This window comes from Callorhinchus milii, unplaced genomic scaffold (assembly GCF_018977255.1).
Source record: "Callorhinchus milii isolate IMCB2004 unplaced genomic scaffold, IMCB_Cmil_1.0 Scaffold19, whole genome shotgun sequence".
NCBI lineage: Eukaryota > Metazoa > Chordata > Chondrichthyes > Chimaeriformes > Callorhinchidae > Callorhinchus > Callorhinchus milii.
Genome location: NW_024704760.1, coordinates 7824454 through 7852446, shown reverse-complemented (window position 1 = coordinate 7852446; position 27993 = coordinate 7824454). Strand labels below are relative to the sequence as shown.

General features: G+C 41.9%; 1 protein-coding gene across 1 annotated transcript in view; it reads right to left on the bottom strand.

Annotated features, from left to right (window-relative positions):
• The window catches only part of LOC103179110 (synaptotagmin-B), a 136073-nt gene that overhangs the window by 39107 nt on the left and 68973 nt on the right, over nucleotides 1-27993 (bottom strand). Inside the window, 3 exon segments of the mRNA XM_007894209.2 lie at nucleotides 4895-5023; nucleotides 13711-13886; nucleotides 15057-15242. Coding sequence (XP_007892400.2) covers nucleotides 4895-5023; nucleotides 13711-13886; nucleotides 15057-15231 — 480 coding nt within the window. The 5' untranslated portion in view covers nucleotides 15232-15242.

Sequence of the window (27993 nt, the reverse complement as noted above, 5' to 3'; positions counted from 1 at the left end):
CAATTTAATGGAGGTTGGAGTGCATTATATGTTGTACTTTTCATTTTCTGAATTTTTTTATGCATAAAACTGGGCTTGTTTATATGGGTTTGTGCTTGTATTGGGTTTTAACCTACAGTCTTCTGTGTGATTACTTTTAGGAATGCAACCTTAGATTTTGAAAAAATAAAAATGATTTTAACCCTCACTCTGAATTTACAAACTATGGTTAAGTCGAACGGAGCATACACTGAGTTGAGTGAAATATTTACTTACTCTATTGATATGTCCTTTCAATGTACATTATTCACCACACTCCTAGGTTCAGTTTTAATCAAATTAATTTTGAAAGTCGGCAGTTACCCTTACGATCGCTTTCTGAGGCAATAATAAATAATTCTTACATTTGATAAAGTGCCTTGTCACATCATGAGGATATCTCAAGTGTTTCATGGGATTTACTGTAAAGTGTGGTGATTGGGAATTTTGTGGGTGAATGCGTCAGCCAATTTGTGCACAGCAATTCAAGTGAATCCATGAAGTGAATGAGCAATTTGATTTGGAGGATTGTTGGCTGAGCCACTGGGAAAAAGCCCCTTCTGCATAAACTGAATTCAGCACGGCAGATTGGTGAAAAACTGAATGCTTCTGAGAGTGTGCAAATCCTAAACCGTAAAGCATGGAGCTGGTTACATTTACTGTTATATCGGCAGATCCCCAAGCTTTCATCCTGACTGGCCGTTTCTCTTCGGTTGTAAAATCCACACTCTCATTAATTGGCAGAAGCACTGAGGTAAATCAGAAAAACACATCATCTGTCTCCTGGGATGGATAAACGCGTTACGGCACGTCTGTCAGATCATCAGCTGTGGGCTGCATCACTGCAGCGCAATTCCCTCATTACAGTCAGGCTCCGGTTTATAACCCCATGTAGTGCAATAACCTATAAAAGAAGCTTAGCAAGTAATAATTGCCATTTAGGTATTTACCTCAAAAGACACAAGTGTGAACTGTAACTTTCTAAACCAGCTTCTGGACCAGTTGGTTCTTTGTTTTACACAGGGACATAAAGATCTTTTAAGTTCCCAATCTTTTTCTAAACAGCCATAGTTTTAACGGTCTGTTGTGTTCTTTTTGGAAAGCCCAAACTGAATTCAACAAGTTGACAAAATCTGCAATCTTCATTGAGGCCAGGACACTCGACTCACATGCAACGAGCAGCTTGACGCTGTGATGGGTGGGTATCTTGGAAGGATTGAGAGCTAATGGCTCAAAGGGCCTTATTCATCTGAACCAGTCTTGTGACCTTGTGAATGGTGTTGTATCGGACCCTGAGTCAGACTGAAGTCACCTCTCTGAGATTCTGCATGAAGGGCACTTTAAAAATAATAACAATAATAATAATCCTTGCATTTGATATAGAGCCTTATCATGTTGTTGAGATGTCTCAAAGCGCTTCACACCATATACTGTAACTTGAATTGACGGTATATTTTGTGGGTGAAATGCAAGGTGTTGTTGTTGAACAATGTTCTAATGTTCAATGTTCATCTAATGTTCGTCCACTGGGGGTGGGGCGGGGAGTCAGGGAATCGAACAGAATTCCGGTGGAATGACACAGTTAATGTTTTTTTTAGGGTTAAGACTTCTGCACTTGGATTCTTGAACTGCCTTACACATCGCTGGCACTTTGTGTTAGAAAATGGAAACAGCGCAGAGCCTGCCTCAACTAATTGTATCCAACACCTTTGAAAGGGGAACGTCATTAATGCAATCGGTCTGACTGCATTTGAACTTGAAACTCGGGGTGAGATGAAAGGGCATTTGTCGAAACCTACCCGACCGCCTGGTTCTCTGGCTCCAGCATAAAGGGAATAAAATGCTCTCCACTAAAGTGTAAAGTCTTCTGTTATGCAGCTATCATTCAACTCGACACCCCCCCCCCCCCCCCCCCCCACCCGAGAAACAAAAGTGTCAAGTTTCAGATTGAGATGAAATGCAACACAAAGGTCTAAATGCTCCCGACTTCATAAAAATCCTTTTGAATGCAATCTTGCAGACATTTGTCAAATCTATTCGCTGCACTTACTTTTGTCTACCTTTATTTCGGATCGCCCTACCATCAGCTTGATTAATTATTCAAATCTGATTATGGAAACACCAGATAAAATATTTTTTATAAAACGGGGGCAAGGGCAATTCTAATTCCTAATGCAAGGCAAATATCATTCTGCTTGAAAATAATAGGCTGGCAATAAGAATTTGGAATTGCAACTTCAGCCCACCCATGAAGAAGTGAAATGACACATGTAAATTCCATCAATGACAACCAGCTGAGCTCTTGTACCATCAGAGAGGATCTGTATGCCGGCTTCCCGGAGCTTAGTGGGTAAAAAAAATAACCTGCGCTGCATGCCAGCTGCAATGAAACACATCGAAATAATTGCACATTGCTGGGATGCTCTTGGTTTGTATTCAAACCGGGTATTTCTGAGTTAAGGGGAGATTTAGTAGAAGTGTTCAAAATTATGAGGGGTTTTGATAGAATAGATAAGGAGAGACCGTTTCTACTGGCCGCTGGGTTGGTAACCAGAGGACACAGATTTAAGATAATTGGCAAAAGAACCAGAGGGGAGATGAGGAGACATTATTTCATGCAGCGAGTTATTACTATCTGGAGGAAGCAGAATAATAACTTTCAAAAGGTAATTGGATATATACTTGAAATAAAATAAATTGCAAGGCTATGGGGAAAGAGCGGGAGAACGGAATTAATTGGATAGTTCTTACAAAGAGCTGGCACAGGCATGATGGACCGAATGGCCTCCTTCTGCGCTGTAGGATTCTCTGCTTCTATTCTATTTTATGAGTTGATTCGCTCAAACGCTGTCGTGTTATTTTCCTATGTGCCAGATTTCCAGCATCTGTAGTATTTCATGTTTTATTTATACTGTAAAGTGAATTGACTGTATATTTTGTGGGTGAAACGCGGCAGTCAATTGCATACAGCAGTGTTCCACAAAGAGTTGTGGATTGAGTGACCAAATTATTATTTTTATTCAGGTGTCGGGATTTAATTCTCTGCTGCGTCATTCAGGAGTTGGAATTTGAATCCAGGTCACAGACACAAGTGGCACCTTGAAAACTTGACATAACCCAAAATACTACCTGGGTAAGAAGTGATTACCCACGTAATGATGCCTAAGTAATTACCTGGGAAAAGAACATTTAGTCCACACAAAACAATCCCTGTTTGTGAGCTCAATGCCATCCGTGCTGTCGACAGATGATGGAAGCAGAATCAATTCCTTTTCCAGAGCTCTCTAGCGAGTCTTGAAACCTTTCACTGTGGTTTGCTCTTAATTAAGGCCAGCTACATAGAGGCCACAAAGAGACGACACAGAGGCTCAGGGAAACAGATGTGCAATGGACCATTGGCTCCGTTTCAAAGGATTTAAGACTTGTTGCGATGGTAAGGAGTCTTGCAAGAGCCCTCATCTTGTTTGAATACAGAAGAGTGTGCAGCGATGTGACAGCTGCTTTGGTGTGCGGCTTGCACTGATGACTGTGCTAGTGGATAGAATAAAAGTCTCATTTTCGCTATACTTTCCGACCTAACAAACGAAAGCTGAGAGTTCTAGTCTAAATCCAATGAAGTGTGGTGGCTAGTTAGCACCTTATGGGGGCAAGTGGGCAGGAGCATTGGGCCCAAGCCAGTGTGCTAATGATTGTGCCGGTGTGCCAGTCGTGGACCCGAAACATTGACTCACTTTCCTTTCTCCGTAGATGCTGCCTGACCTGCTGAGTGTTCCTAGCGACTTCTGTTTTTGTTTTCAGATTTCCAGCATCTGCAGTGTTTTGCATTTTGTGCTAATAATTGATCAGGTTTAAGCTCACCACTGCTCTGCTTAATCAGCCACTCTCCCATGGTGAGGAAACCCACCAAGAGTAGAGGTTCCTTCATTCCGCTTTGGACAGCTGCACCTCACTGGGGGCTGTTGTTATGAAATAATACAAATCGTTTTCCAAACCCACTTTAGACTGATGATGTTGAGAGGGTTGGCTTGAGAAGCAGTGAAAAGAAACTGGGGACAGAACAGGAGTTCAGATCTTACACCAACTGATACTCAGAACTGTATTCTGAGAGAGAGAGAGAGAGGGGGGGGGGGGGGGGGGGTAGAGAGAGAGGGAGGGCGGGGGGGATAAAGAGAGAGGACGGGGGGATAGAGAGAGAAGGAAGGCGAAGGGCGATTGAGGGAGGGAGGGGGATAGAGAGAGGGAGAGGGCGGGGGGGATAGAGAGAGAGGCATGGGAGGGTGTTATAAAGAGGTGGGGGATATTAGAGAGGAGGGGCATCGGGAGAGAGAGGGAGGGTGGGTGGAGAGAGAGAGAGAGAGAGAGAGAAATAGTACATTTGGTAAGTTTGACATGACAATGAGACAAATTGATTGTTTTTTTTCCTGCTCAAGAACCTTTTAAGCTGACGATTGAGAACGCATGCTCTCAAATACAATAAAGCCGCCGGAAAAGAGGTCACATGTTCAGGACTGGGACAGGCAATCATTTCAGCAACGAAGGTAATTAATGCCTGGGACAAGTTACCAGGAAGAATGGTTGAGGCCAGGTAACCGGACTCATTTAAGAAACAGCTTGATGCAGTAATGGTAAGATGATAGCATGGTTTTGGAGGGATGAGATCAAGTGGGTCAAAGGATGTTCTTCATCCAAACGTTGTGAATCAGGTGCCGATCCTTGACTGTCCAGCGCCTTGGGACGTCCTGCTGACGTGAAAGGCGCTATGTAAATGTAATTTGTTGTTGTTGTTTTTGAACCAGCTAAACGGTGGAGGAACCCATGATAGTTACTGTGTAAAATCTCTTGTGAAAACACTGGAAAAGTTTATATGGTAACTCACCTGATTGCCCTGAAAGTCATAATCCAAGGAAAACTGCAATTTCCCCAGTTTTTCTTCCTCTACTGGTTCCTCTTCCTTGTCTTCGCCTTCAGTCAAACCAGTTTCCGCGTCGTCGTCGTCCTGTTTGCCCTGTGAAGAAGAAACAAAAAGTTTCTGTCAGATTTCTCGACACAGACGCTCCCTAATGTTCAGTGCAACATCTGGGCCCTGAGATCCAGATGTGAAGGGACGAGCTTAATTGCAAGCCTTTTGTAGGGCCATTTACAGGACTGATTCCAAAACAATAAATAATAAAATTTAGGTAAGCCAGGATGCAGCCAAGTAACAGCTTTGAACTGCTGACGGACGGGTCAGTTCAAAGTGACGCTTGGAGTTATTCACCCATTTTACAAACACAAATCGGAACTTTAACTGAGGGAGCATTTTAAACGGCTATCGATCTTTGACAGATTTGAACCACGCACAAAAAAAATCATGCCGGTCACAATGGCCGTTCTATCGGTTAAACGACCGTGTGTCACTGCGGCGCTGATCAGAAGGAAGCTCGATGCAAGCTGAATGTTAATCACCAGACGTGCAGATGACAAGCTGCTTGGCAGGCAATGCTGGAGATATTGCCAGTGTTTGAATGGCAATTTCCCACCCCACCCCACCACCACCACCACCGCCACCACACCACACGCAACCCTACTTGCCATATAATTCACAGTCTGTACATGCTGTCTCTGATCAATCAGACACTTTAAGACTGTGACAATGTACACGAACGTTAAAGCCAAAGTGGCCCCAGTGGCTTCACAGTGGCTTGTGATTGCTATTCGGAACAGTTTATCTGTGAAATGAATGAGAGGCAATAAGTTCGGTGTTTGTCCTTGGTGTCTATCCAAACTTTTCTTGCGATGCTGCTTAACATGTCAGCCCATATAATACTAATATAAAAGTCACCACCTTTGCATTCGACACAATGCCTTACCATGTCAACAGCTCGTTTTAGAGATTGGCACAATTTAGCCGAGCGCGTGTAGAGAATACCGAAATGTGGCGTTTGTCTTTTAGTGATTTTAAAGAGACTCTTTCGTGACCGACTCTTAACACAGTAATATTCAACTGTGGACTTTCAACTGATTTTCTTGAAGTCCCACAGAGATGTTTGTTTTCTTTTTAAAAGTTGACAGGACAAGTGGGCAGAAAAAAAACTAGAATATTTCTTGGTCGGCAGTGCAAATATTACTGAAACGTTAATAATAATCTAACAATAATTCTTGCGAGTGGTATAGAGCTTTATGAAGTCGTCAAGACGTCTCAAAGGGCTTCACAGGATGTACTGTAAAGTGGTGTGACTGTGTGTTTTGTGGGCAAGCGGGGCAGACAATTTTGTGCGTAGCAATGTCCCACAAACAGCCACGGAGTGTGAGTGAATACTTTGTAACTGGAGGAACATTGGCCAGGACACCAGGAGATACTCCCTTCTCTTTTCAAGTAGTGCCATGGGATCTTTAACAGTTGGTGAGTGAAGAAAATTGAAAATTTAATGCCCTGAGGCAAAAATGAATCAGAGTAAACCCCTCCCCCAAAAAAGTTCTCCATTTTTATTAATTTTTATTATCCCTGTACAAGGTGCACAGGTTGAAGAGATTCATGAATCATTTAGAGTATTCATCCAGTCAGTGCTGCACTATTGATCTTTTGTGTCTTTCGGCAGAGTTTATTTTACGGAACATTTTGCCTTTTTCTTGCACGTTTGAAAGTGAAAGGATTTTGTATTGACTTTAGAGCTCTCATTCCCCCGCTTCAAGCTTTACTTGAATTTTTGGGTTTGGAAAGAAGAGCTTGCAATTGTTATAGCGGCACATCTCCGCACTGGGCAACGCACTAGGCATTCTGCGGTAGCAAAGTGGCATAAACTGCCATGAGATGATGGCCAATTAGTCATTTATTTGGTCATAAGGACACCAGGAGAAACTCCCTTCTTTTTTCGAGCATTGTCACAGGATCCTTAATGTCCCACCATCGGCGGTCGGGCCTTCAGTCTCTCTGCCCTCACCCTTTGGAACTCCAAGCCACAGTCCTTTCACCTCGCCCCCTCCCTTGCCTCCTTTAAGGCACGCCTGAAGGCCATCCTCTTTGACCATGCCTTCAGTCACCCTCCTACTCCCACCCTCCCTGCCTTCCACCCCTCCTGATCCCAACCCAACCCCCAGTTTAAGTCCAAATCCCTGACTGCCCAGCACCTTGACATGTCTTCCCAATGTTAAAGGCACTATACAAATGTAATTTGTTGTTGTTGTCCATGCAAGCAGGCAGGCTGTAAGTAACCATTGCCTGGTAAATCATAGAAACCTCTGCTTGGTCAGCATGGGCGGGATGTGAGCTGTGGTATACATAGAGCTATTTGACTGGATTGCAACTAAAAATATTGCAAATAACTCTTCTGGTTTGTCGAAAGAGCCCTATAGGGGATGGAATAATGGAATCTAATTTGTGGTATTTCTTAATGGGATTCCTCAGTTAGTTGAAGAAATTGGTGAAGGTGCCTCTAATGGTAGCAGGAAACTCACCGCAGGAACTCTGCTCCGACCACAATGTACTTCCAGAGTAGAGTTCCCAATGGGAATTGTAAGAAACAGTGGGAAATTAGACCCTGTTATGTATGACGAGTCAAAAATACTTGTAAAACTTTTTTAAAAAGTGTTGTTCGGTTGGAGATGTGCTGTGATAAAAAATAATTGTTTCACATTATCTTATATCAAATAGGTCAAATGTGTTTTGCCACTATGAAGCCAACTTCACCATTAAACATGCAGAAAACATTGCTTTTCATTGTCGCTATAATTTAAGGTGTTTTCTAATTGGCATCTGCAGTCATAGCCAGTTAGCGCCAACTCAGCAATCCTTAAACAAAACGCAAAACACTGCAGATGCTGGAAACCTGAAACAAAAACAGAAGTCGCTGGTAACACTCAGCAGGTCAGGCAGCATCTATGGAGAAAGGAAAGTGAGTCAACATTTCGGGTCCACGACCCTTCGTCAGAAACGTTGACTCACTTTCCTTTCTCCATAGATGCTGCCTGACCTGCTGAGTGTTCCCAGCGCCTTCTGTTTTTGTTTCAGCAATCCTTAACCCTTTGCACTCAACGTGGTAGCAGATTTTTTACAATCCGTTCCCTTCTTCGGTTTGTTTTCTTTACAGATTTTTTTTGGGGGGGAGGGTAGTGAGTGAAGGCAAAGGGTTAAACCTTAAAGCAAAGTGCAAACAAACTCTTGTTATGAACCTACCATCCGATTGAAATCCAGGATAGTCAGAAAACATGGTGTGTCAGACAGTACACATCAGGAATAGCACAGGAAGGGGAAAAGAATTGAAAAGACAAACAGGTAGTAAACCATCAACAAAAGTCACAGAGAGAAATGATGCACACGGACTCGCCTGGAAAAGATCAGATTTTTAAACACTTGCATGAGATTTTGTCTGTTTAAAATGCAGTGCACAGCACCAGTCTCCGGATATGGAGTCACATACTGCAACTCAAAACTGACAGAAACATAAGAATGTTCATGGTTGAGTCCACGTTGTATTTTTAGCCTGCTACAAAGCTGGATACGGTTTGAAGAGGCAATTTGTTTTCCCCCTTTAAAAGGGAGCGACACGCTGCGATTGTGCCTCTGATCTTCAGCTCATTGCCTTCAAAAGTAAACTCGATGGTTGAATCAAAACATTATTTTTTATCTTTTAGTGTTAGGTTTAGTGTTACAGGTCCATAATGTGGCGTAACAAATTAGTGTAGCCAGAGACCATTGTAATGGAGACAGGACCCTTGTACATTCACCTCAATTGTGTGTGTGTGTGTGTGTATGGGGCAGGGGAGAGAAGAAGGAGGTGCGTTTAGGTTGCTGACAGTATAGAGGGTCTGGAGAAAGGAACAGGAGTAGCTTGGAGCTTGCCCATTGTAGATGTTCAAACGTTATTCTGCTGGAGGCTTGGCAGTGCATCAACTCACACGTTTAGACATCTATGTTTTTATTGTAAAGCACTGGTTGTGTTGGTGAAACTGTTAGACAGTGGCAGAGGTAATGTGGGGGCGGGGGGGGAGTGAGGTGGGGGAGGGGGATGGCACAGACAGCCCCCACCAGCAGCCTTTAGGTGTATGTACGAGAGGAGAGGCAGTGTGGAGGGTTGCAAGACCTGGCTCTGCCACTGCTGTTAAGATTTACGGGGGGCTATTTTGTGGAATTTCTTAACAGGTTTCCTTAAGAAGGATTTTCTATCAGAATTTGCCCAGCCCGAGTGTGTATGTCTCTCTCTCTATTCCGGCAGGCAGGAGATTCGGGTGGAATGACTTAGTGTGAGTTACTGGAAGGACTTCCCTATTTGTGGGATCATTTGGAAATGACTCAAATTACTCCCCCCCCCAACCCCTCTCCACTACGTGTGGTTATATGTGTTAGGTTAGGGCATTAAGGGATATGGGGCAAGGGCGAGTAATTGGACTTGAAGTACAGATCAGCCATGATTTTATAGAATGGTAGAACAGGCTGGAGGGGCTGAATGGCCTACTCCTGTTCCTATGGTTCACAGTGCACGCCTACCCAATTACAAACCCAGCAATTTGGGTTGCTCTCAGCCGACCACACCTTCACGTCCGGGTGTGTTTATAAACAGGCAATGCACCTGTTTTCACGTTAAAAAAGTCTTTCTTGCGATCTGTCGTTCTCTACCTTTGAAATTTGTCAACAGCCATGTAACAATTTATTTTGCAGCTTCAGCTTCTGGCTTGCAGCCCAGACATTTCTGATGACAAAGTGTGTGGTTTTTTTTAAAAAAAAAATTGCTTTGAAAGGACTTTTATCTTACTGAAGGAAAGGTCCCATTCTCAGCACCTCAGAACATTACCAAAAAAAATGCTGAATTGCTCTTCCCTGTAGCGTGGCTAAGAATAGCGTTTCCAATTCTGCAAATCGTGTTATTGTTGGATATTGCTTCAAACCGCTTCCAGGATTATAAACAGGCCGTTATAATGTGTGGCAAAATGCAAACAATAATTTAGCCTGTGACTGGCACACGTCTTATTCAATATACTCGAGTACATCAATGAGACATTCAACAAAATTATACACAGGATGAAAAAAAATTTGCAGTTTGTTAGTTCTCAGTTATCAATTGTTTTACTATCAGTGGATAAAATTGCAGTGATTGTCTGACAATCAGTAATCCTTCTGTGTGGATTCCTATCACCTACATCGCACGCTGTCTTGGCTGTCAAGTTCTATTACAGCAAATACAACCGAATCCAATGACCCTGAGTAATTTCAATGCTGCAATCTTCTCCTTGGCCTGAAATAACAGATATTTATCACTCAAACCTGTGGCTCTTGCAGTTTACACCATTCTTTGAACTCCTCGATGAGATTACCTCCTCAGAATGACTCCCCAAGTACACTTCGGTGAGGCTGGTTAGGAGATGGTAGCTGCTGTCTTCAGCAGAATTCCGTGGGATGTTACAGCAAACAGGAGGCACAGATATAACTTATCTTACAATAAGATCACAGTGGAGCCATTAGCTCCAAGTGCACTTTTCACTTGTAAGGATGAATTTGGACGACTATATTCAGAATGAAATGAAGAGAATCCCGTTAATCTCGTTCACTCCGAGTATTTCACTTGAGGGACAACTGCAGCTCACTAGGACCTACTCTAGATTTTCAATTCCTTCCCAAACTAATGGGTTTAAAGATCTCTACAACTACTGTACGTCTCCCACTAACCGCTAGATACTATAAGTGAAAAGTCAAGTTTGAAAATGAAGACAATTACAAATATGTCTAACATTCAAATTATATTTTTTTCCCCCAAAGAGAGCGAAGTCTACAGAAGCTTGTATCTTGTTCAAATTCAAAGGAGTTTTGTATGCGTATTGGTGTGCACTGCGAAAGGTTGCACCATGACAACTTATCAACAATTTATATGTTGAGTTCCTCCAGTTAAAGGCTTCTTGTCATGTTCCTTTTAAGTATTAGAGATATTAAAGGGGTGGCGAAAAGACAGAGCATTGGGTTTACAAGATCTGACAAGATCTAATGAATTTTTGGTGGATAGACTGAATGGCCATCACCTGATTCTATGTCCCTACCACTTACAACTTAAATTCCTGTGTTCCTACTGCTTACTTTGTTCCTGTGTTATTATGTACAGACAACTCAGATTCAGTTGAGTATTCTCTTTGTTTCATCTATTTCTGTTTCATTTCATTTACGTATTCATTCAATAATGCTTTGAAGGATTGCAAGAGAGCAAGGGAACACTGTGAGGGAGATTTCCCCAAATTATACGGTGATTATTGTATATCTCAGTTCATGTCCTCACTGCTGCTCGGCTCTTCCAAGGTACTTTCCCTGATGATGCTTCGAGCAATTTTAACAAAAGAACTGAAAATATCAAGAGCAATTGACGGAGAGAGAAAAAACAAGATTTAGATTATATGCACACAAGTCGCCCTGAACAAAAATGCAACAAAAGTAGAAATATTTCATGTTCACCACACATTTGGATCTAAAAACTGGTTCCATTTGAAATCGAATTGGTAAAAAGGTAAGAGTAAAAGCTCTCCAAAGCCTGAGACTAGGTTCTGTGTGACTGATAAGGCTAAGTGTCATAAATGTTTCTGATGTTTTTTTNAATGGTAGGCTTGCAGAAAACTAGTGTTTCTTTCATTCCTACTTTAGAAGATTAAAAAAAAAGGTCTTGGCTGGACGAGTTTGTCTTTTCAAGGTCACATGCTTGTCCAATTTCCCCCCCAACACATTGTATATCTGGTTCCTATCTGAAAGAAGTCAAAACACGTGAGTCATTAATGAACAAATACTACTAACATCAATCCAAATAGGGATGCCAGATCAACGTTGAAATAACCAGTGCATCTCACTAAGTAAAGCACATCTGTATTCAGAGGGCCTCTGCCTTTCTGAGCACAAATGCAGTCTCTCTCTGTGTAAATAAGGTAACTTTATTTCTGCTGCTTGTTAATATTCTCCGGTGTCGGTTAGAATTCTGAATTTTTTTAAGAGATTTTTTTTAAGATTGTCGGATTCGTTTTTTCCCAAACGTTAAAACAGGAGCTGGGTGTCGCTACAATTCTCAGCCATTTTTTTCTGCGTCTAAGTTGCATGTGGTGTGTTGATAATGATTTTTTTTTACTATTTTCCATAGCCAAAAAGGAACTGACTTTGTGATGACTTTCGCACAGTTGAGAATGTGCCAAGGAAACTGGTGCATTAATTGGAATAGTCGGCATTGCTGCTTATTTAGTGCATTTGGAAAGAGAACTCACAGTAATTCTCTGCAGAGGGACCTCAGCAGGTGAACATAGTGAAATGTGTTGGCTTCAGATAAAACCCAGGTGAAGGGTTGTGGGCATGTGCACCGATTTTCTTTACTTTGACTCTGTGCAAGGGAGGCGGTGGGGTGGTCTTATCACAAGGGATAAGTATCAGATCACTCGCTGCACTTCCTCCTCCCCCCCCCCCCCCCCCCCCCCCACCTCTGGCTCCCGCAGCTTATTGCTTTTGTAGTATTTCCTTTATTACAGAGTATTTGTTGAACAAAGGAAATGAAATGTAAAAAGCGAGAGGTAGTGCAACGCACAGCCGTCCGTTCTTTGTAGGAAACGCGTTACATTTCTTTCTATTAGAGTGAAACAGTCTTTATCAATCAAAGAGCAGATGGGCCAGGAACACTGGTTAGGTATGTCCGTCGATAATCATACAGGGTTTGGAACACATTCATTTGGCACGGTTAATGTGGTGTCCCTGTTTGCCCCACTGCGGTCTAACAACTTCCTTGCGATACAAAATCGATGCGATATGTCCTATCACAGCAGGCTAAGATCCAAGGTAATGAGTTTTCCCCTTGTTGCGAATAACACGAGGAGCGAGACTGTTTCAAAACAATTTGATGCGATGGAAACTGTGCTACAAAAAGAACACTGTAATCTTGTTCTTCTTCAGAGACGTCAGCACGCCTGTGCTTGTTTACAAGCTGATGGGATTACTTATGCCCAGCAAACATTTTCCAGTCCTTTTAATTATTTACGTACTTCATCGAAGTGAATTTTAAGATAATCTTAGAACCCGTTTGAGTTCTGCCAATAACACATCCATTGTGTTGAAAATTGTCATGGAACCATGTAAGTAATTAGAAGTATACAGCATACTGGGCAGAATGGGCTTTTTCTATGCATGTACCCTCCATACTGACTCTTTTAAAGAGCAATTCTTTCATTCCCATTTACCTGCCATTTCCCCCTTACCCCTGCAGTTTATTTCTCTTTAGATATCTATCTTGTTTTGCTTTGAAAGCTAATGTGGATTCTGCATCAAACACTGCTCCCCTAGGGCATCCTATAACCTAACCACTCCTGCGTGGAAAAAAAAATTGTCCTCACATCCGATTTACTCGTTTGAGAAGTATCTTAAACTGATGCCCTCTAGTCACTGACTCACCAATTGCCACCATCATCAGTCCTTACTAGTCCAACGAATGGCCATATTTCAGCAGAACTGAATGTGTAAAGTGCACAATCCTTGTGATCGTTTCAGAAGATGCTTCGGTCAACACTAATAATCACACAATAAATTGGATGCTGCGCGGAATCAAAGGGAAATCGTTTGATTCAACTAAGCCAAGGCGTGAGCTCAACCAATGAAAATTTAACTTATCGCCTCACATTGGTAATCTAGCCGGCCACACAACGTAGTTTTTAATGGGAAACGCCAGCCTTTGTGTATGGCAACTTGGACCATTTTCCCCTCTGTTACATTACCTGATTTCCACCTGAGTTTTTCACATCTTTCATGTTGATGGCGTTCTTCATACCCTTGCCCTTTTCCTTCTTGTTCTTCTTCTTTTTACAGCAGCACTTCTTGCAGATGCAGAGGCAGCACGTGAGGATGAGCAGACCACCAACGACAGCTATGGCTATCAAGGCCCATGGCGGAACTGGCAAAACAGGTGTAAAAGCATTGGAGAACTGGCATTGATAATCACTTCCACCTCAGGTATGAATAATAACAATCCTTCCTTGCATTTGATGTGGCACCTTTTCCCATTGTCAGTGCCTCTAATCCACTCGCAGCATTTATTGCATTGTTACTGTGCACATGTAGGCAAATGGGGCAACCGATTTGCACACAGCAATGCCCCATAAACAGCCATGGAGTGAGGGATCAGTTTGATTTCGATATTTGTTGGTCAGGACACCGGGAATAAACTCCTTTTTCTTTTAGAGTAGCACATAGATTCTTTAATGTCCACTTGGACAGGCAGATAGGATATTGGTTTTGCATCTCATCCAAAGGACAGCACCTCTATCAATGTAGTTGTCCCCCTGAACTGCCCTGGAGTGCCAAACTAGACTGAGCTCAAAGTGCCAGTGTGGAGCTTGAACCAACAACATTCTGACTCAAGAGTGCTGCTGACTGAGCCGGGCTGACTATTATCATGACTGGCAATGTCAGGGCTTACAGCTTTTACATTAGTTGCTGACAATATAGCCCACACTGTCCTTTTTTGGGAAAGTAACTTTTGCTTTAGGACTCACACATTTCTTTTGAACACTGACCACATTTCTAATATCCAAATCAAACTTGACCACACAGAAACATTAAATGTCCCATTCAATCCATAAGAACAAAGTGAAGCCAGTGAAAGATAAGAACAATATAATGTTAGATATTACTAAAAATGTAATAATGTTAACTTTCCTTTATTTGGTTTCCTCGGCTATTTATAATTTGACTCCAGTGCCATGGGATCAGAACAGGCAGATGGGTTTAACATCTCATCTGCAGGATAATACTTCCAACCACGCAACATTGCATTGGAGTGCCAGCTTAGACTACATGAATTCCAAGTCCCGACTTGGGTCTTGAACCCACATCCTTCCAACTAGGAGGTGAGAGTGCTAACAACGGAGCCAGGTTGACACAAATTATGAGATTTGTGAAGCCCTTAAGACAGACATTTCAGGTTTGATTAAGTTTGGGTTTCCTGGTCATTTTCATCGGAAAATGATAACTGAGCGACAGAGTTAACTGTGTTAGCGAAAAATGGGAAACGGAATGGCCCTGGGGAATACATCCTTTCAGGGCAATAATAAGTTGTACTCACGTGGAATTTTGTTCAGTTCATTCATAAATTTGTCTTTCAGTTTCTCAAAGACATCGTTTTTGCCTGCAGCGTGTCCTCCCGACTCTGTTGAGTTGTCTCCTGGCCCGACGGGTATCATGGTGGTGCTACTGATGGGTGCAGCTAAGGCCTCTGAATTAGTTTCCCCCAACTTCATGCTGAACGGCGCTGAAAGAGAAACAATGCGATTGCCATTCAGCAAAAAACGGCAAAAAGTAAAACATCCTCCGGGATCCCCAAACAACTCCTGTTGCTGATTTTCTTGGCCACAGTTTCTGAATAATACATTAATACGTTGTCGGCCTCATTTATTATTTAAAAGACTGTAAAGAAGAAGAATAGAATGCTGCCTCGATGGGTGTGTTTTGAGTGGAGTGAAGTCATATTATTTCATATGGAGTGATGATGTCGTAAACAGGAGAAACTACTTTGCACCTCAGAAAGCACCGTTCACCTGTCATTGTGAATATGTTCTCTGAGGTAAAGAACTGCAGATTTGAAAGGCAATTTTTTTTTTCAGATCAATGTTATGAAACTAATCAAAGGCTCCCAATACTCTTGTTTTCTGATTTGCTCTACTACGTTGCTTATTCGATGCATTTTGTCTTTTTTTTCCTTATATTTCACTGCCCTTTTCCTCACTAGGGACCACTCTCCCTTTTGGCTTCTCCGAGTGCTGCTGGGATGTGGAATGCCCTTGCCAAGCAAGGTGGTCGAGGCAGAACATCATTGTGGATTTCAAGAGGGAAGCAGACAGATATGATAACAACAACAACTTGCATTTATATAGCACCCCTCAGGCAGGATAGCGTCCCAGAGCACTTGCTAAAGATAAAGACTTGAAAGGGTTTAGGGGATAGAGCAATGCATTGGGTTCAAATGGACAGCTTGCTTGAGAGCCGGAGCAGATTTGATGGCTGAACGGCCTCCTTCTGCCTGGTGGGGGAATGCAACACATAGACCGTTCTGGTTTATGCAAGAGTTGTCTTCGAATTCCTAATCTTAGGCTCAGAACTCTTTGAGGTAGTGGCGAACAACACAACAAGAGAACAACAACTTGCATTTATATAGAGCCCTTCAGGCAGGGTAGCGTTTCAGAGCACGTATTACCCCAGTGTGAGGATGCAGGAGCAATTATGCATTTTTAGTTCGCAAATTAATGCCAAGTAGCGTAATAGGTTTGTGACCAAGGGTAAAGCACATGGGATTGATGGAAAAGTAGTCTAATGGATAGAGGAATGGATTGACAGGTGATAGAGAGTGGGATTTCAAGGATGTTTTGGCAAAAGGCATATCGTGACGATCCTCAGGGATCAATGTTGGGACCTCACTTGTTCTCTAGTTGTATTAATGATCTGGACACAGGGGCTGGAAGAAATAATATCGAAATTTGCAGATAATGCTAAATTAGGAGGTGCTGAAGAATCCGGGAGGCAGAGAGATATTGACAGGCTAGTGGAACAGGCTGGTTTACGGAAAATGGAATTCAATACAGAAAAATGTGAAGTTGTTCATTTGAGCAGGTGATTAGAGAATGGAAATACAATATATCTGAAGCAATGAAATTCTCAGAGGGATGTGGAGGTAAAAATACACAGATCGTTAAAAGTGGGACTACAGATAAAGGAGCCCATTAAAGGGCAAAAGGGGATTCTTGCTTTTACAAACGGAGCCATTGGATTTAACATTAAAGAAGTAATGATGAATCTGTCGAGGTCAGGAAAATCGAGTTCCACCACAAAAGTTTCACTTGCTCAGCTTAATTAAAATGAGATATTTAATACGCGTACAATTCCTCACAACTTATAAGATTGGATTACTTATTGCAATTCTTTGTTGAAATAATCATGTTAGAAGCATCAATTGGCCAGGAATAGAGACACAATTGTTAGAGAGGCAGATGGTGAGGCTCCAATGGAGGGCAGGATGGTTAGACTTGTGCCGGTTCTGTCAGGGGACAATGCTGTGGGTAGTATTCTGGAAATCAAATGATTCAATAGACATTCTTTACTTGTATCTTGTTTGCGATTAGAATTTACATTTGCATTCACATCATGAGGATGGCTTAAAATGCTTCACACAGCAGGATGGGAGGGAGAGGGGGGGGAGAGGGGGAGGCGGAGGGATTCTGGGGAGGAATTCCAGAGAGTGGGGGCAGAATGTTTTTTAATATTTCAATCTTTTACGCAGGGATGTTGAGGTAGAAAGCCATCAAGTTCACATTGATGACCTTGGGTTGGATCAGTTCAGATTGGATCTGAATCACCAAACTAACCCATTTCACCCAGTGTTGGTGGATAATAACTTGAGATTGGTTGGACAGTTCCTATTGATAAACTAATGCTCCCTATTTTGCCAGTTGCTGGGTATTGCTTGGTATCCACCTTTGGTAATTACCCTTGGTACTCGGTAGTAACGTGTTACCCAAAGATTGAATGAAAGCAACAAATAATAACAATAATAATCCTTGCATTCGATATAGCGCTGTAACACATTGTTGAGGCGTCTCAAAGCGCTTCACAGATTATAGTGTAAAGTGGATTGACTGTATATTTTGAGGGCGAAACCATTTGAAGTATCCCACAAACATTTGTGAATTGAGTGACCGCATTTTTTTTAAGGGATTATTACCCCTCAATCGACGAACAATTGGTTTCCTACTTACTGCAATGTAAACACAGTCTTATGGAGTAAGGAAACTTGCCTAAGGTTTTGCCCGCCAGGGATTCGAACCCCCGTCCTCTTTCTTGAGAGGCGAGCACGCTAACCACCACGCAATGGGACTCCACATGCACGAATCCAATGCATTGGCGCAGTTTGCCAAACGAATCCTTGAAACCGAAAAAGCTGGGCAAGACGTTGCAATGAAAGCTCAGCACTCAAATGGTTACCCGACTCTCCTTATCACCGACTTATAGTCCCTTATTTATACTTCAATAACTTTTGATTAATAAATGAATTGGAAATGAAAAAGTAATTCAACTATAATAAGATCATAGCTCTTGAGAGAATTCATTCTAATTTTTTTTGGCATCCAATCCATTGTTTCGTTTGTCATTTAGGAATAAAATGAACAATGCATATTACTTTTACCATTTACATAAAGATATAATTTGCCACAGTAAAATTCCAGAAAACTGCTGTATACCAGCTACTCTTTAAATTGTAGAATACATTAGAGATAAAATGAAATTCTCATTACGCACACATTGCATTTGTAATGCCTCTTTCTAACTTTACTAGCAGTGACATCAAATGGTCCCAGTTTTACTCCATGTAGATTCTGATAATCTCTGCACAGGAATGATGAGATTGGAATCATTAGCATGTCTGATTTTCCTTCAATACCACAGGAGTAATAATGATGCAATAATAACAATCCTTACATTTGATATAATGCTTTTCATGTCGGGAGGACGTCTCAAAGTGCTTCACCAGATTTACTGTGAAGTGTAGCAACTATGTATTGTAAGGTTTGCCAGAATGAGACTTCACCCAATATAGGGGGTGAATTATAGATCTTTTATTCTCATAGACAGTTCAAAGGTTTATGCTTTAACACATACATTACTATACTGCTAAGTTACATTAATACAGTAAGATTCAATCAAATCAATATGATATTACCCATCCAATTAGGGGAAGTCACTGACTATCAGCTGCTCACAATTGTTCCTCCTACAATGATTCCAACTTACTTTTCTAAATTACGTATATTTCTACTACTCCAATCATGAATTACCACATGATAGTTTGTACTATACCTTGACCTCCTGATCACAAAGTGGCCCCTACTATGGCCTCCACATTCTACTTGCCCTAATGTTACCTATAGTTCTTTCTGCATATTCTTCTAAAACCTCTGATATTACTCAAAAGAGGCTAGGCTTCCTTTTTATCAGGGTCTACCAAGGAGACGTCACTGTACCAAGAGTGACCATCTACCTTCAGTCTCTGATATCATTGTCCAACCATCTGATATCAGTTCCCTTGACTTGTCTCTTACTAAAATTACCCACGGTACGAAAAANCATCACCAAATAAGGAGAGATGTTCCTCGACTAATACTAATTATCGACTGCTACCAGATTAGCTATACGCTGCATCAACTAGATTACTGCAAATTATGAGGATTATGTCACTTAGCTCAAGCAATTGTTAATACAATATAAAAATTCTATCATTCTTATACTATTCTTATAGTATTTTGTGGGTGAACCCAATATAATAATAATAATAATAATAATCCTTGCATTTGATATAGCGCTTTTCACGTCAGGAGGACGTCCCAAAGCGCTTTATAACAATAATAATCCTTGCATTTGATATGCCTTATCATGTCATTCAGACATCTCAAATGTGTCCCATAAACGTTTATGTGGATTACATTACAATTAGTTTAGGCAAACAAATGATATCAGAGACTCAATTTTCCGTATTAGTGCAATAATTGTGTGTAGTTAGTTGTGTAATTTGGGGAGAAAAGGCATGGGAGTCATGTGGAGCAATCTGTAAATTACGGGAGTCCATTCTAAGGAAAAAAAGCATGAAATGTTTGGTGACAATCGGGTAATGCAGCAGCAAACTTGAGAACCTAGAGGTCAAAGTTTTACAGCAGTAGAACAAAAACTTGCAGTTATGAGGTGCCTTTCACATATAATGATGTGGTCATTTGCCAAGCAATACAATAAAATTTACTCTTATACAGTGCCGTTCACGTCTCAAAGTGCTTAACATTGCCGCTGGGCCCCTGAGCTGGGGGCGGGTGTCAAAGGGAGTGGGGAAGGGGAAAGACGAACCAAACTGCGGTCAAGGAGGTTGGTCTTGAAGGGGGGGAAGTGACCATTCGTGCTGTCAAAGAGGTTTAAGGCAGGTTTTAAAGACTGATGGGGGGAGGTTGGGGCCGAGAGGAAGGGAGTCTAAAAGGTTAAGGAAGTGATAAGTTTTGAAGCGCACAAAATTTACATTTCACAATAAATGCAATTGCCCCAAATAATAAAGAGAAAATCACAAATCTCACAAAATATGCTGTTGGAGATGAGTTATTTTGTCCGTCAAGTAGATTAGCATAAAATTATCATAACTATTACAAAACCGCAGCGTTCATAAAAGTTGGAAGAGCAGAAAGCCTGCTGTATACACACAATTTAAATCCGTAATTAAAGTTGATAACACATAAACTATTCAGTTTATTAAGCAGCTCACAGCCACTTTGTGAAGCAACTCAGACATTTATATGCCTTTGATTGATAAAGCATTAAAGCTGAAGCTTACTTTGTTACAATAATGGTTGTGCTTTGTATCTGAAGATTGCTGTTCAACACAATAAATTTGAGTATTGTGTAAGAGCTGCTGCCCCACAGCAACCACACTCTTACGTATCCGCTATTATCCCTGGAACACGACGACAAACCGGGTTCCTACTTACTGCTTGGTAAACAGAACGTGTGGAGTAAGAAAACTTGCCTAAGGTGTTACATCTCCTGGGAATCGAACCCCAGGTCCTCTCGCTTGCTGAGGAACTCCTTTGTTACTTTACTACAATAAAGCGTTTTGGTGACATTTTGCTGAAGAAAGTTGGATGAACTATGTGTTTTGCTGTGAAAGGCAACAAGGCCTGTGCAAGAGCTAACAACAACAACTGGCATTTATATAGCACTTTCATATAGAGCACCTCACAGTTGTGGGGGTTGGATGGAAGGAGGGGAGAGGAGGCCATTGACGCTGTCAGAGAGGCAGTGCTGGAGCTAGTGGGAGGGTCATTTGAGTTCGGCCAAAACTGACTCGCTTACTTGTAGTTCTTCAAGACCACGTTTCCGTTTTCAACCACCCACAACCCACCCGCTGGCTGACCGGCAGCCCAGACCGACAATCACAGCCCCGCAGCCTGCCCCTCTGACAACCGACTGCAAATCAAAGGCTGGACATCGCCTACAGCCCACCCGCTGACTGTCTGACAGGGGTGGAGCCAAGTTGGCCAAATCCTGACCTGAACCCCCACCCACCCACCCCCCCACGCAGAGAGTTTTAAGTTTTAAGGTGGGATTTGACGATAGATAGGAAAGGGAATGAGGAGGAGGGAGAGAGGCAGAGAGTTCCAGAGATTGAGGGCGTAATGACTGAAGGCATGGCCACCTTTGGTGGAGTGGAGTGGGCAGGGGGTCACACGACAGGGCTGTGTTAGCTGACAATGGGGGTTGGGGAGGGAGAGCAGAGGAGTGGGATACACCAAGAGAGATTGTGCATTGTGTAATGTGATTGCAGCTCACCATCAATGCAATTATAACATGACACGAACGGAATAAGATTTAAGCATGCGACCGGATAAACAGAGAAAAGAATAGATGATGTACCTTTCAGAATTGGTTATTGAGCATTGTTAGAAGACAAGGGAGTAACTCTTTCTCCTTCAATATCATTCAGTAAATTGTAAACCTATTCTTACCGCTGAATGCACCTGGGTGTGGAATGATGTGGGTGTATGGGGGGAGGGAAGGGGCAGAGGGAATAAATGCTGGTCGCTGTCATTTTCAACAGCAAATCTTTCAAAAACAAGTGCTGCGTGCATTAGGTCAGGAAGGTCAATCAATAGGAGCCCATGTTTTGACCCGCTAATCCCAATGCACCCCGATGAACAAAAAGACAGTGTGCACATTTGTTCCGCTTTTATTGCTAAGAGGTTCACTTTGCAGAACAGGAATTTTCGATCGTTTCACATGACCCACAAAAAATATAAGGCAGGTTTCAAACGTGCTTAGCCTCTTTGTTCACTGATCCTAGCCAAATGAGTCCAGCCTCATTAAAGAGTCTCAGTTCACGCCTCTCACATCGCTGCATGACGGCTACAAGATATTAGCTCTTAATGTTTCCGTGTTGGTGATGTACTGCGTTCTGGGGCATCGAGATCTAATTTATGGCGATTTGTAATGGGATTCCTTAATAAAGGAAACCAGAATACGTTCACGCCAACTCACACAAACTTGTTTTTGATGTCCGAGTTCCTGCAAGTCACCTTGACGCACTTTCAGTTAAGGAAGCCCCTCACTCAGCTTTCTTAATGAAGGAAACCTGCGCAGATGCTGGACACCATTGACTGGAACATGCAAGCAAAAGGTGTTAGCCCGGCTCAGAGGTAGCACTCAAGTCTCTGAGACAGAAGGTTGTAGATTCAAGCCCACTCTTTCAGGACTTTGAGCTCAAAGGCTGACACTCCATTACAGTCCTGGGTGTGTGTGGTATTGTCTGAGGTGCTGGTCTGCGGTTGAGATGTTAAACTGAGGTCCCATTTGCCTGTTCAGGTGGATGTTAAAGATTTCATGGCGCTCCTTGAAAAAGAGAAGGGACTTTCGCCCAGGGTCCTGGTTCCAACAATTCTCCAAATAAAATTAGTTGTTCACTTCATGGTTGTTTGTAGGTCATTGCTGCGTGAAAATTGACTGCTGCGTTTGCCTAGAAATAGACAGTCACTACACTTCATAGTAAAATTCTGTGAGGTGCTCTGAGATATCTCTCGGACTTTATAAGCCACAGTATCAAATATGAGTATAAAAGCTTGCCTTCCAAAGCTCTCCTGCCAAGATCACCGTGTGATTGTTTAATATCAGCTGCATATTAAGATGTTCATTCTTACTGGAAAATTCATGATGAAACACCAAATCGTGCTCAAAGAGAAGAAAAAGTAAAACATTTTCCAAGCTTTCAATCCGGTGAATAATTTAAAGCAGTAATTTACAAAAGGGGAAATTTTCCTGTCATTTAACAATTTACTTCACAAGTAATTAACCCAGAGTGCTGGTTCCGAACACAATAAAGGCTTTTCATCTTCAATTGTGCTTCATGGTTACTGACATCCTGCAGCACGTAAACTCTTAGAACATCCCCTTTGAATTCCCAGCTAGCAAGCGCTTGATATCAGAGGAGGTCGTGAGCAGAGGACAGACTGGAAATAGATTGGGATAGGAAATCATGGCTATTTGTGGGACACTCTTTTGTGCAAATTGGCTGCTGCATTCATTTAGAAAATACAGTCACAGTAAATCCCGTGAGTCAATTTGAGACGTGCTCTCGTGAAAGGTGTTACTTCAAATGCAAGGATTAAATAATTACTTATGTGAGAGATTCATGCTTTGGAATGGAATTTGGTTGAGGTGAAGGTGGTTGCCTCCTTTGACAGGTTCCCATATTCTGTGATAAAGAATTCTGTTCACATTCAGAGTAAAGATCTAGAGTGGATCTGGTACGTGGAAAAAGATTAAAAGTGGTTCTCAAAGCTTTTCTGTTTAAGATCAATTGTTAAGAATTGTTTGTTCAGTATTGATTGTTCAGATTGCTCGAGGTTTAATCTCTACCTGTTATTTTGCAATGCAATACTTCAATGCCCAGGTTGCAGTGCTATATCTCAATCAAACACCAAAAAACAGGATGTAAGTTTGATTTATATTTCCTTGTAACACAGTTGGCCCCCTAATAACTTAAAAAGTGGTTGCTCTTGTCATATCGTTCGTATCTCAATAGGTAGCACATTGGGACCTGGCATTAATAGATCTGTCAGTATCCTGATTATGAGGTGAACCAATTAAAGAAGCTAATAGGATGCAAAGCTGCAGAGCAGAAAAAGTGGACCAGTTAAAGCTTCAAAGTCCAGATCAGGAGGTGGAAGTATAAATAAGAGGGCTATTGCTTGAAAAGTGGACATGCTGTAAATAACAATCTGTTAGGGTAAATGACAATTTACAATATGTCCAAAAACAATTTGCATGTTTACAGGTTGTTTCACGCAGCGCAAGCATCACAAAGGGCTTTACGTGGTTGATAGTAGGAGAGGAGGTGGCCGACTGCAGTTAAAAAANTTGGTTCATAGATGGGGTTTGAGAGTTGTGTTGATGAAGGGAGGAGGACACAGTGGAGAGATTTGGAAAACTAGAAATTGGTTTGATCCACCAAGCCAGACAATAGAGACAAAAGCTTGGGGTTGCTTCTGATACAACAAGTTGCCACGAGGGAGGATGTAATGAAGAAGGATGAACATTGTTGGCCCAATGGCCATTTCTGATCCAACACTTTATGTACATTCTTACTAAGGAAATCACAACATGCTGGAGTGAGGCAAGCTGGTTCTGGGAGTTAGAGCCTTGTGTTATTGGGAGAGATTTATAGGATTTAGCTCGTTTTCATTTGGGAAAGAAAATCAATTGAGAATTGTTGTGAATAAGATATTCATAAGTAGCTTATTGAATCTGAAACATGTTTACACAACCGGAGGACACCAGAGAGATTAGAGATGAAAAGAATATTTCTCCCTCCCACTCCCAGAGATGCAGGAATGTGGAATAGGTAGGTGCTCATCAGAGGCAATTAATTTTAAGTTGGGAATTTCATTTCGAAGACGGTGCTGAATAAATAAATGGCAAAGAAGAGAATTCAAGCCTCTGTGTATAGACACACATGTTCAAACATTGCGCAGAACACAAGTACCATTCCTGTTGGGACTACAGGAAAGCTATCATTTGAATACAACTGGTCAGGGCTGAATACTGTAGATTGTCATGTCAAACTGATATCCTGCAGTTTTCACTCAATTACCTTTGGCAGTCAGGGAGAAATGTCAGTTTTATTATCGTGGCAGTTTTATCGCCTAAGATTATTCACCTTTTGCGGGAGATGGGATAAATTGAGGAACGAGCCCATGAGTGCACAGACTGAACAGGCTCATTGACTTGAACTGGTTTCTCTTATTCCATAGCCCTGTTGTGAGGGGAACTGCTCTCCTGATTGCCAGATTGCTCACTTTACACTCCACTTGCTTCAGTCGGTTTCACTGACTGATCCACCAGTTGGCACATCCAGCAATTAGTACTCTCCCTGGGTTTGTTGTGAATTATGTTCTAATTCAATGACAATTAAAGAGCTTTGTTTCCGTGAGTCCTGGACTTGTCGTGCTGAAGCTGCTTTATTTTCAAACACAATTGAAATGTTATCTAGAAAAAAAATTCTAGTAATTTGGAAGCTCTGTTTTAGGATTTCAGTTTCAGTTAAATCAATTTGAGTGTATTGCGTTCATTTTTGATATTTCAAGAAACTGTCAGTCCGACCTTCATCAGTTCTGTTGAGCTTTTGAGCTCATAGTCTTGGCTGGCGCTCCAGTGCAGTGCTGGGGAAAGTGCTGACCTTCACGGAGGTGCTGTCCTTCGGATGAGGCATTAAACCGAGTCCCCGTCTGTCTGTTCAGGTGGATGCTAAAGATCACATGGCACTTTTCAAAAAAAAAGGGAGTTTCTCCTAGTGTCCTGGCCAATAATCACCCTCGCAAAATATAGTCATTCATTTCATGGCTGTTTGTCGGGCACTGCTGTGTGCAAACTAGCTGCCACATTCGCCTGCAAATGCACAGTCACTACATTTTGTATTAAATTCTGTGAAGTGCTTTAAGACGTTTATATCGGAATGCTGCATGGTCTTGAGACAACCCCACAATAGGAGCACAGCACTAGTATTAAGATATTCTACTTATTCCCTAGGCCAATATTTCCAATGAATGTTTTGCATTGGTATCTCATGAATAAAACTGAGAGTTGGCTGTGTGTATCCGTGTTTTCTGATTTGCGTGCGTTACTCTCTGCACAGGAGGATTAATTGATCGCAGGGTTTGTAATAATTGGTACGAAGGTGATCTGATTAATGTTGATGGATTTTTGCATTTTGTAATTTTTTNCAGATATATACTGTCGTTTAGACTTTGACGTGCGTATTTGTCTCATCAGTGCCAGGAAATGAAATTGAGATGTTGCATTACGGTTCAGAAACAGAAATGAAATAACAGAGTCATTTCTGTTAATATTTCAAAACGCTGCTGGTGTACAAAATATTCCTTGAAGAGAGGAAGCGAATGAAGTGCATTCTAAATACAATGCATTACAATTTACATTTATGCAGCGCCTTTCATATCAGGACGACATCTCAAAACACGTCACAAGGCTGGATTGGATGGCCACCTGAGCTGGGAGTGGGTGGCAGCCGACGTGATTAGAGAGGGTAAAGTTGACCGAAAGATCTGTCGCAGGGGTGCATTATGAGACAGGCTTTGAAAGAGGGAAGGGAGGAGATCGTAGAGAAAATAGAATCATAGAAACTTACAGCACAGAAGAAAGCCATTTGGCTCATCGTGTTATTATTTTAAGAATAATCCTTCAGCCTCATTTACCTGCTCTGTCCCCATACTGCTGTAGCTGACTCCTTTTTAAGTATTTATCTAGTTCCCTATTGAAAGCCAATATGGATTCTTGACCAGCACTCCTGGCAGGGTATTCCATACCATAACTGTACGTGAAACAGTCCTCCTAACTTATCCACTTGCTCATATTACATAAAGAGACCACATGGGCTTATGAAGGATTACAGGCACTCAGCCTATTGAATATTATGCACAATGTGCAATTGGTCTATTAAATACTAATCGGCAGTAGTTAATTGTCACTGAACAGTAAAATTACCATTCATATCCATAGAATAAAATTTACTTCCTAGCAGGCTTTTGGTGCTGTCCATCACTGGGCTTGTGGCACGATGGATGTGTACTTACCGTTAATTAACCACAAGGGTTTGGAGACTAGCCACATCTATTGTCTTCCAAAGGGGGAATAGGGGAAAGGATGAGTGGGTTTTGCTGCCTCATACACTTCTAGTAGGTTGTGGATGTGAATTGACAGATATCTTGGTTCTCCATCCCCTCCATCACCCTGCTCTTGCATTTATATAGCACCCGCCCCTCACGCAGGAGAGCGTCCCAGAGCAATGGGCTGAATGGCCTTCTTCTGTGCTGTAAATTCCTAACCAAACATTTCTAATTGAATAACATAAGGGAACAAAATTGCGTGAAAATACCCAACAATGAAAAACATCTCTGTGTCCTGGATCGTAAAGCGAGTTTGCATAGACCAATGCCAGAAAATAATTGGACCGTTCAGGAGCTTAAGGTCAGTGTTCCCTGTAAAAGATCATTACATTGACAGTCTGCCAAAAGACATTTTTGGATCATGGTCCCAGATAAACAGTGGGCATTATTGCCTTGCATAAAATTGTCTGCCTGTTACTCCTCATCACTGCCTCCTTCAGTCACTTAAAAAAAACTCACTCTGTGGGGGAACGAGCTACCTTGTTACAACAATCGTCTCCTAGGTTTTCAACCATGAATAATTAATTCCACTTTCCACTGGGTGTAATTATGCATATCATTATCTGCTGCACTGAACCGAGGAGAATCCTGCACCAATTTGACCACAGTATCGCCATAAACACATGCTAATTTCTTACTTATTTATAATACTATGTTTCTGCACGTAGCCTCAGGTCTCAGCGGGCTATAGGAATATATACTTAAGGGTGACTTTGCTTTGGTACAGTTTTATAATAATCCCATAATAATCCTTGCATTTGATAATGCTCCTTATCACGTCTTTAGACGTCCCAAGGCACTTCACATAATAATAATAATCCTTGCATTTGATATAGCACTTTTCACGTCTTCTAGACGTCCCAAAGCGCTTCACAGAATATACTGTAAAGTGAATTGACTGTATACTTGTGGGCAAACGTGGCAGCCAATTGCACACAGCAGTGTCCCACAAACAGTCATGGATTGAAAATGAACAATTTATTATTGTTTTGTTTTTTTGGAGGGATTATTATTAGGCTCTGTGTGGAGTAAGGAAACTTGCCCAAGGTTTCGCCCTCTGCCTGGAATTGAACTCAGGTCTCTCACTTGCAAAGCGAGTGCTCTAACCACTGAGCTACAGGACTCCACATACTGTATAAGTGGATGGACTGTGTATTTTGTGGGCGAAACACGGCGGCCAATTGCACACAACAATCAATAGCCCGCAAATAGTCATGGAGTGAGTTAACCACTACTCTCGGGACTCCG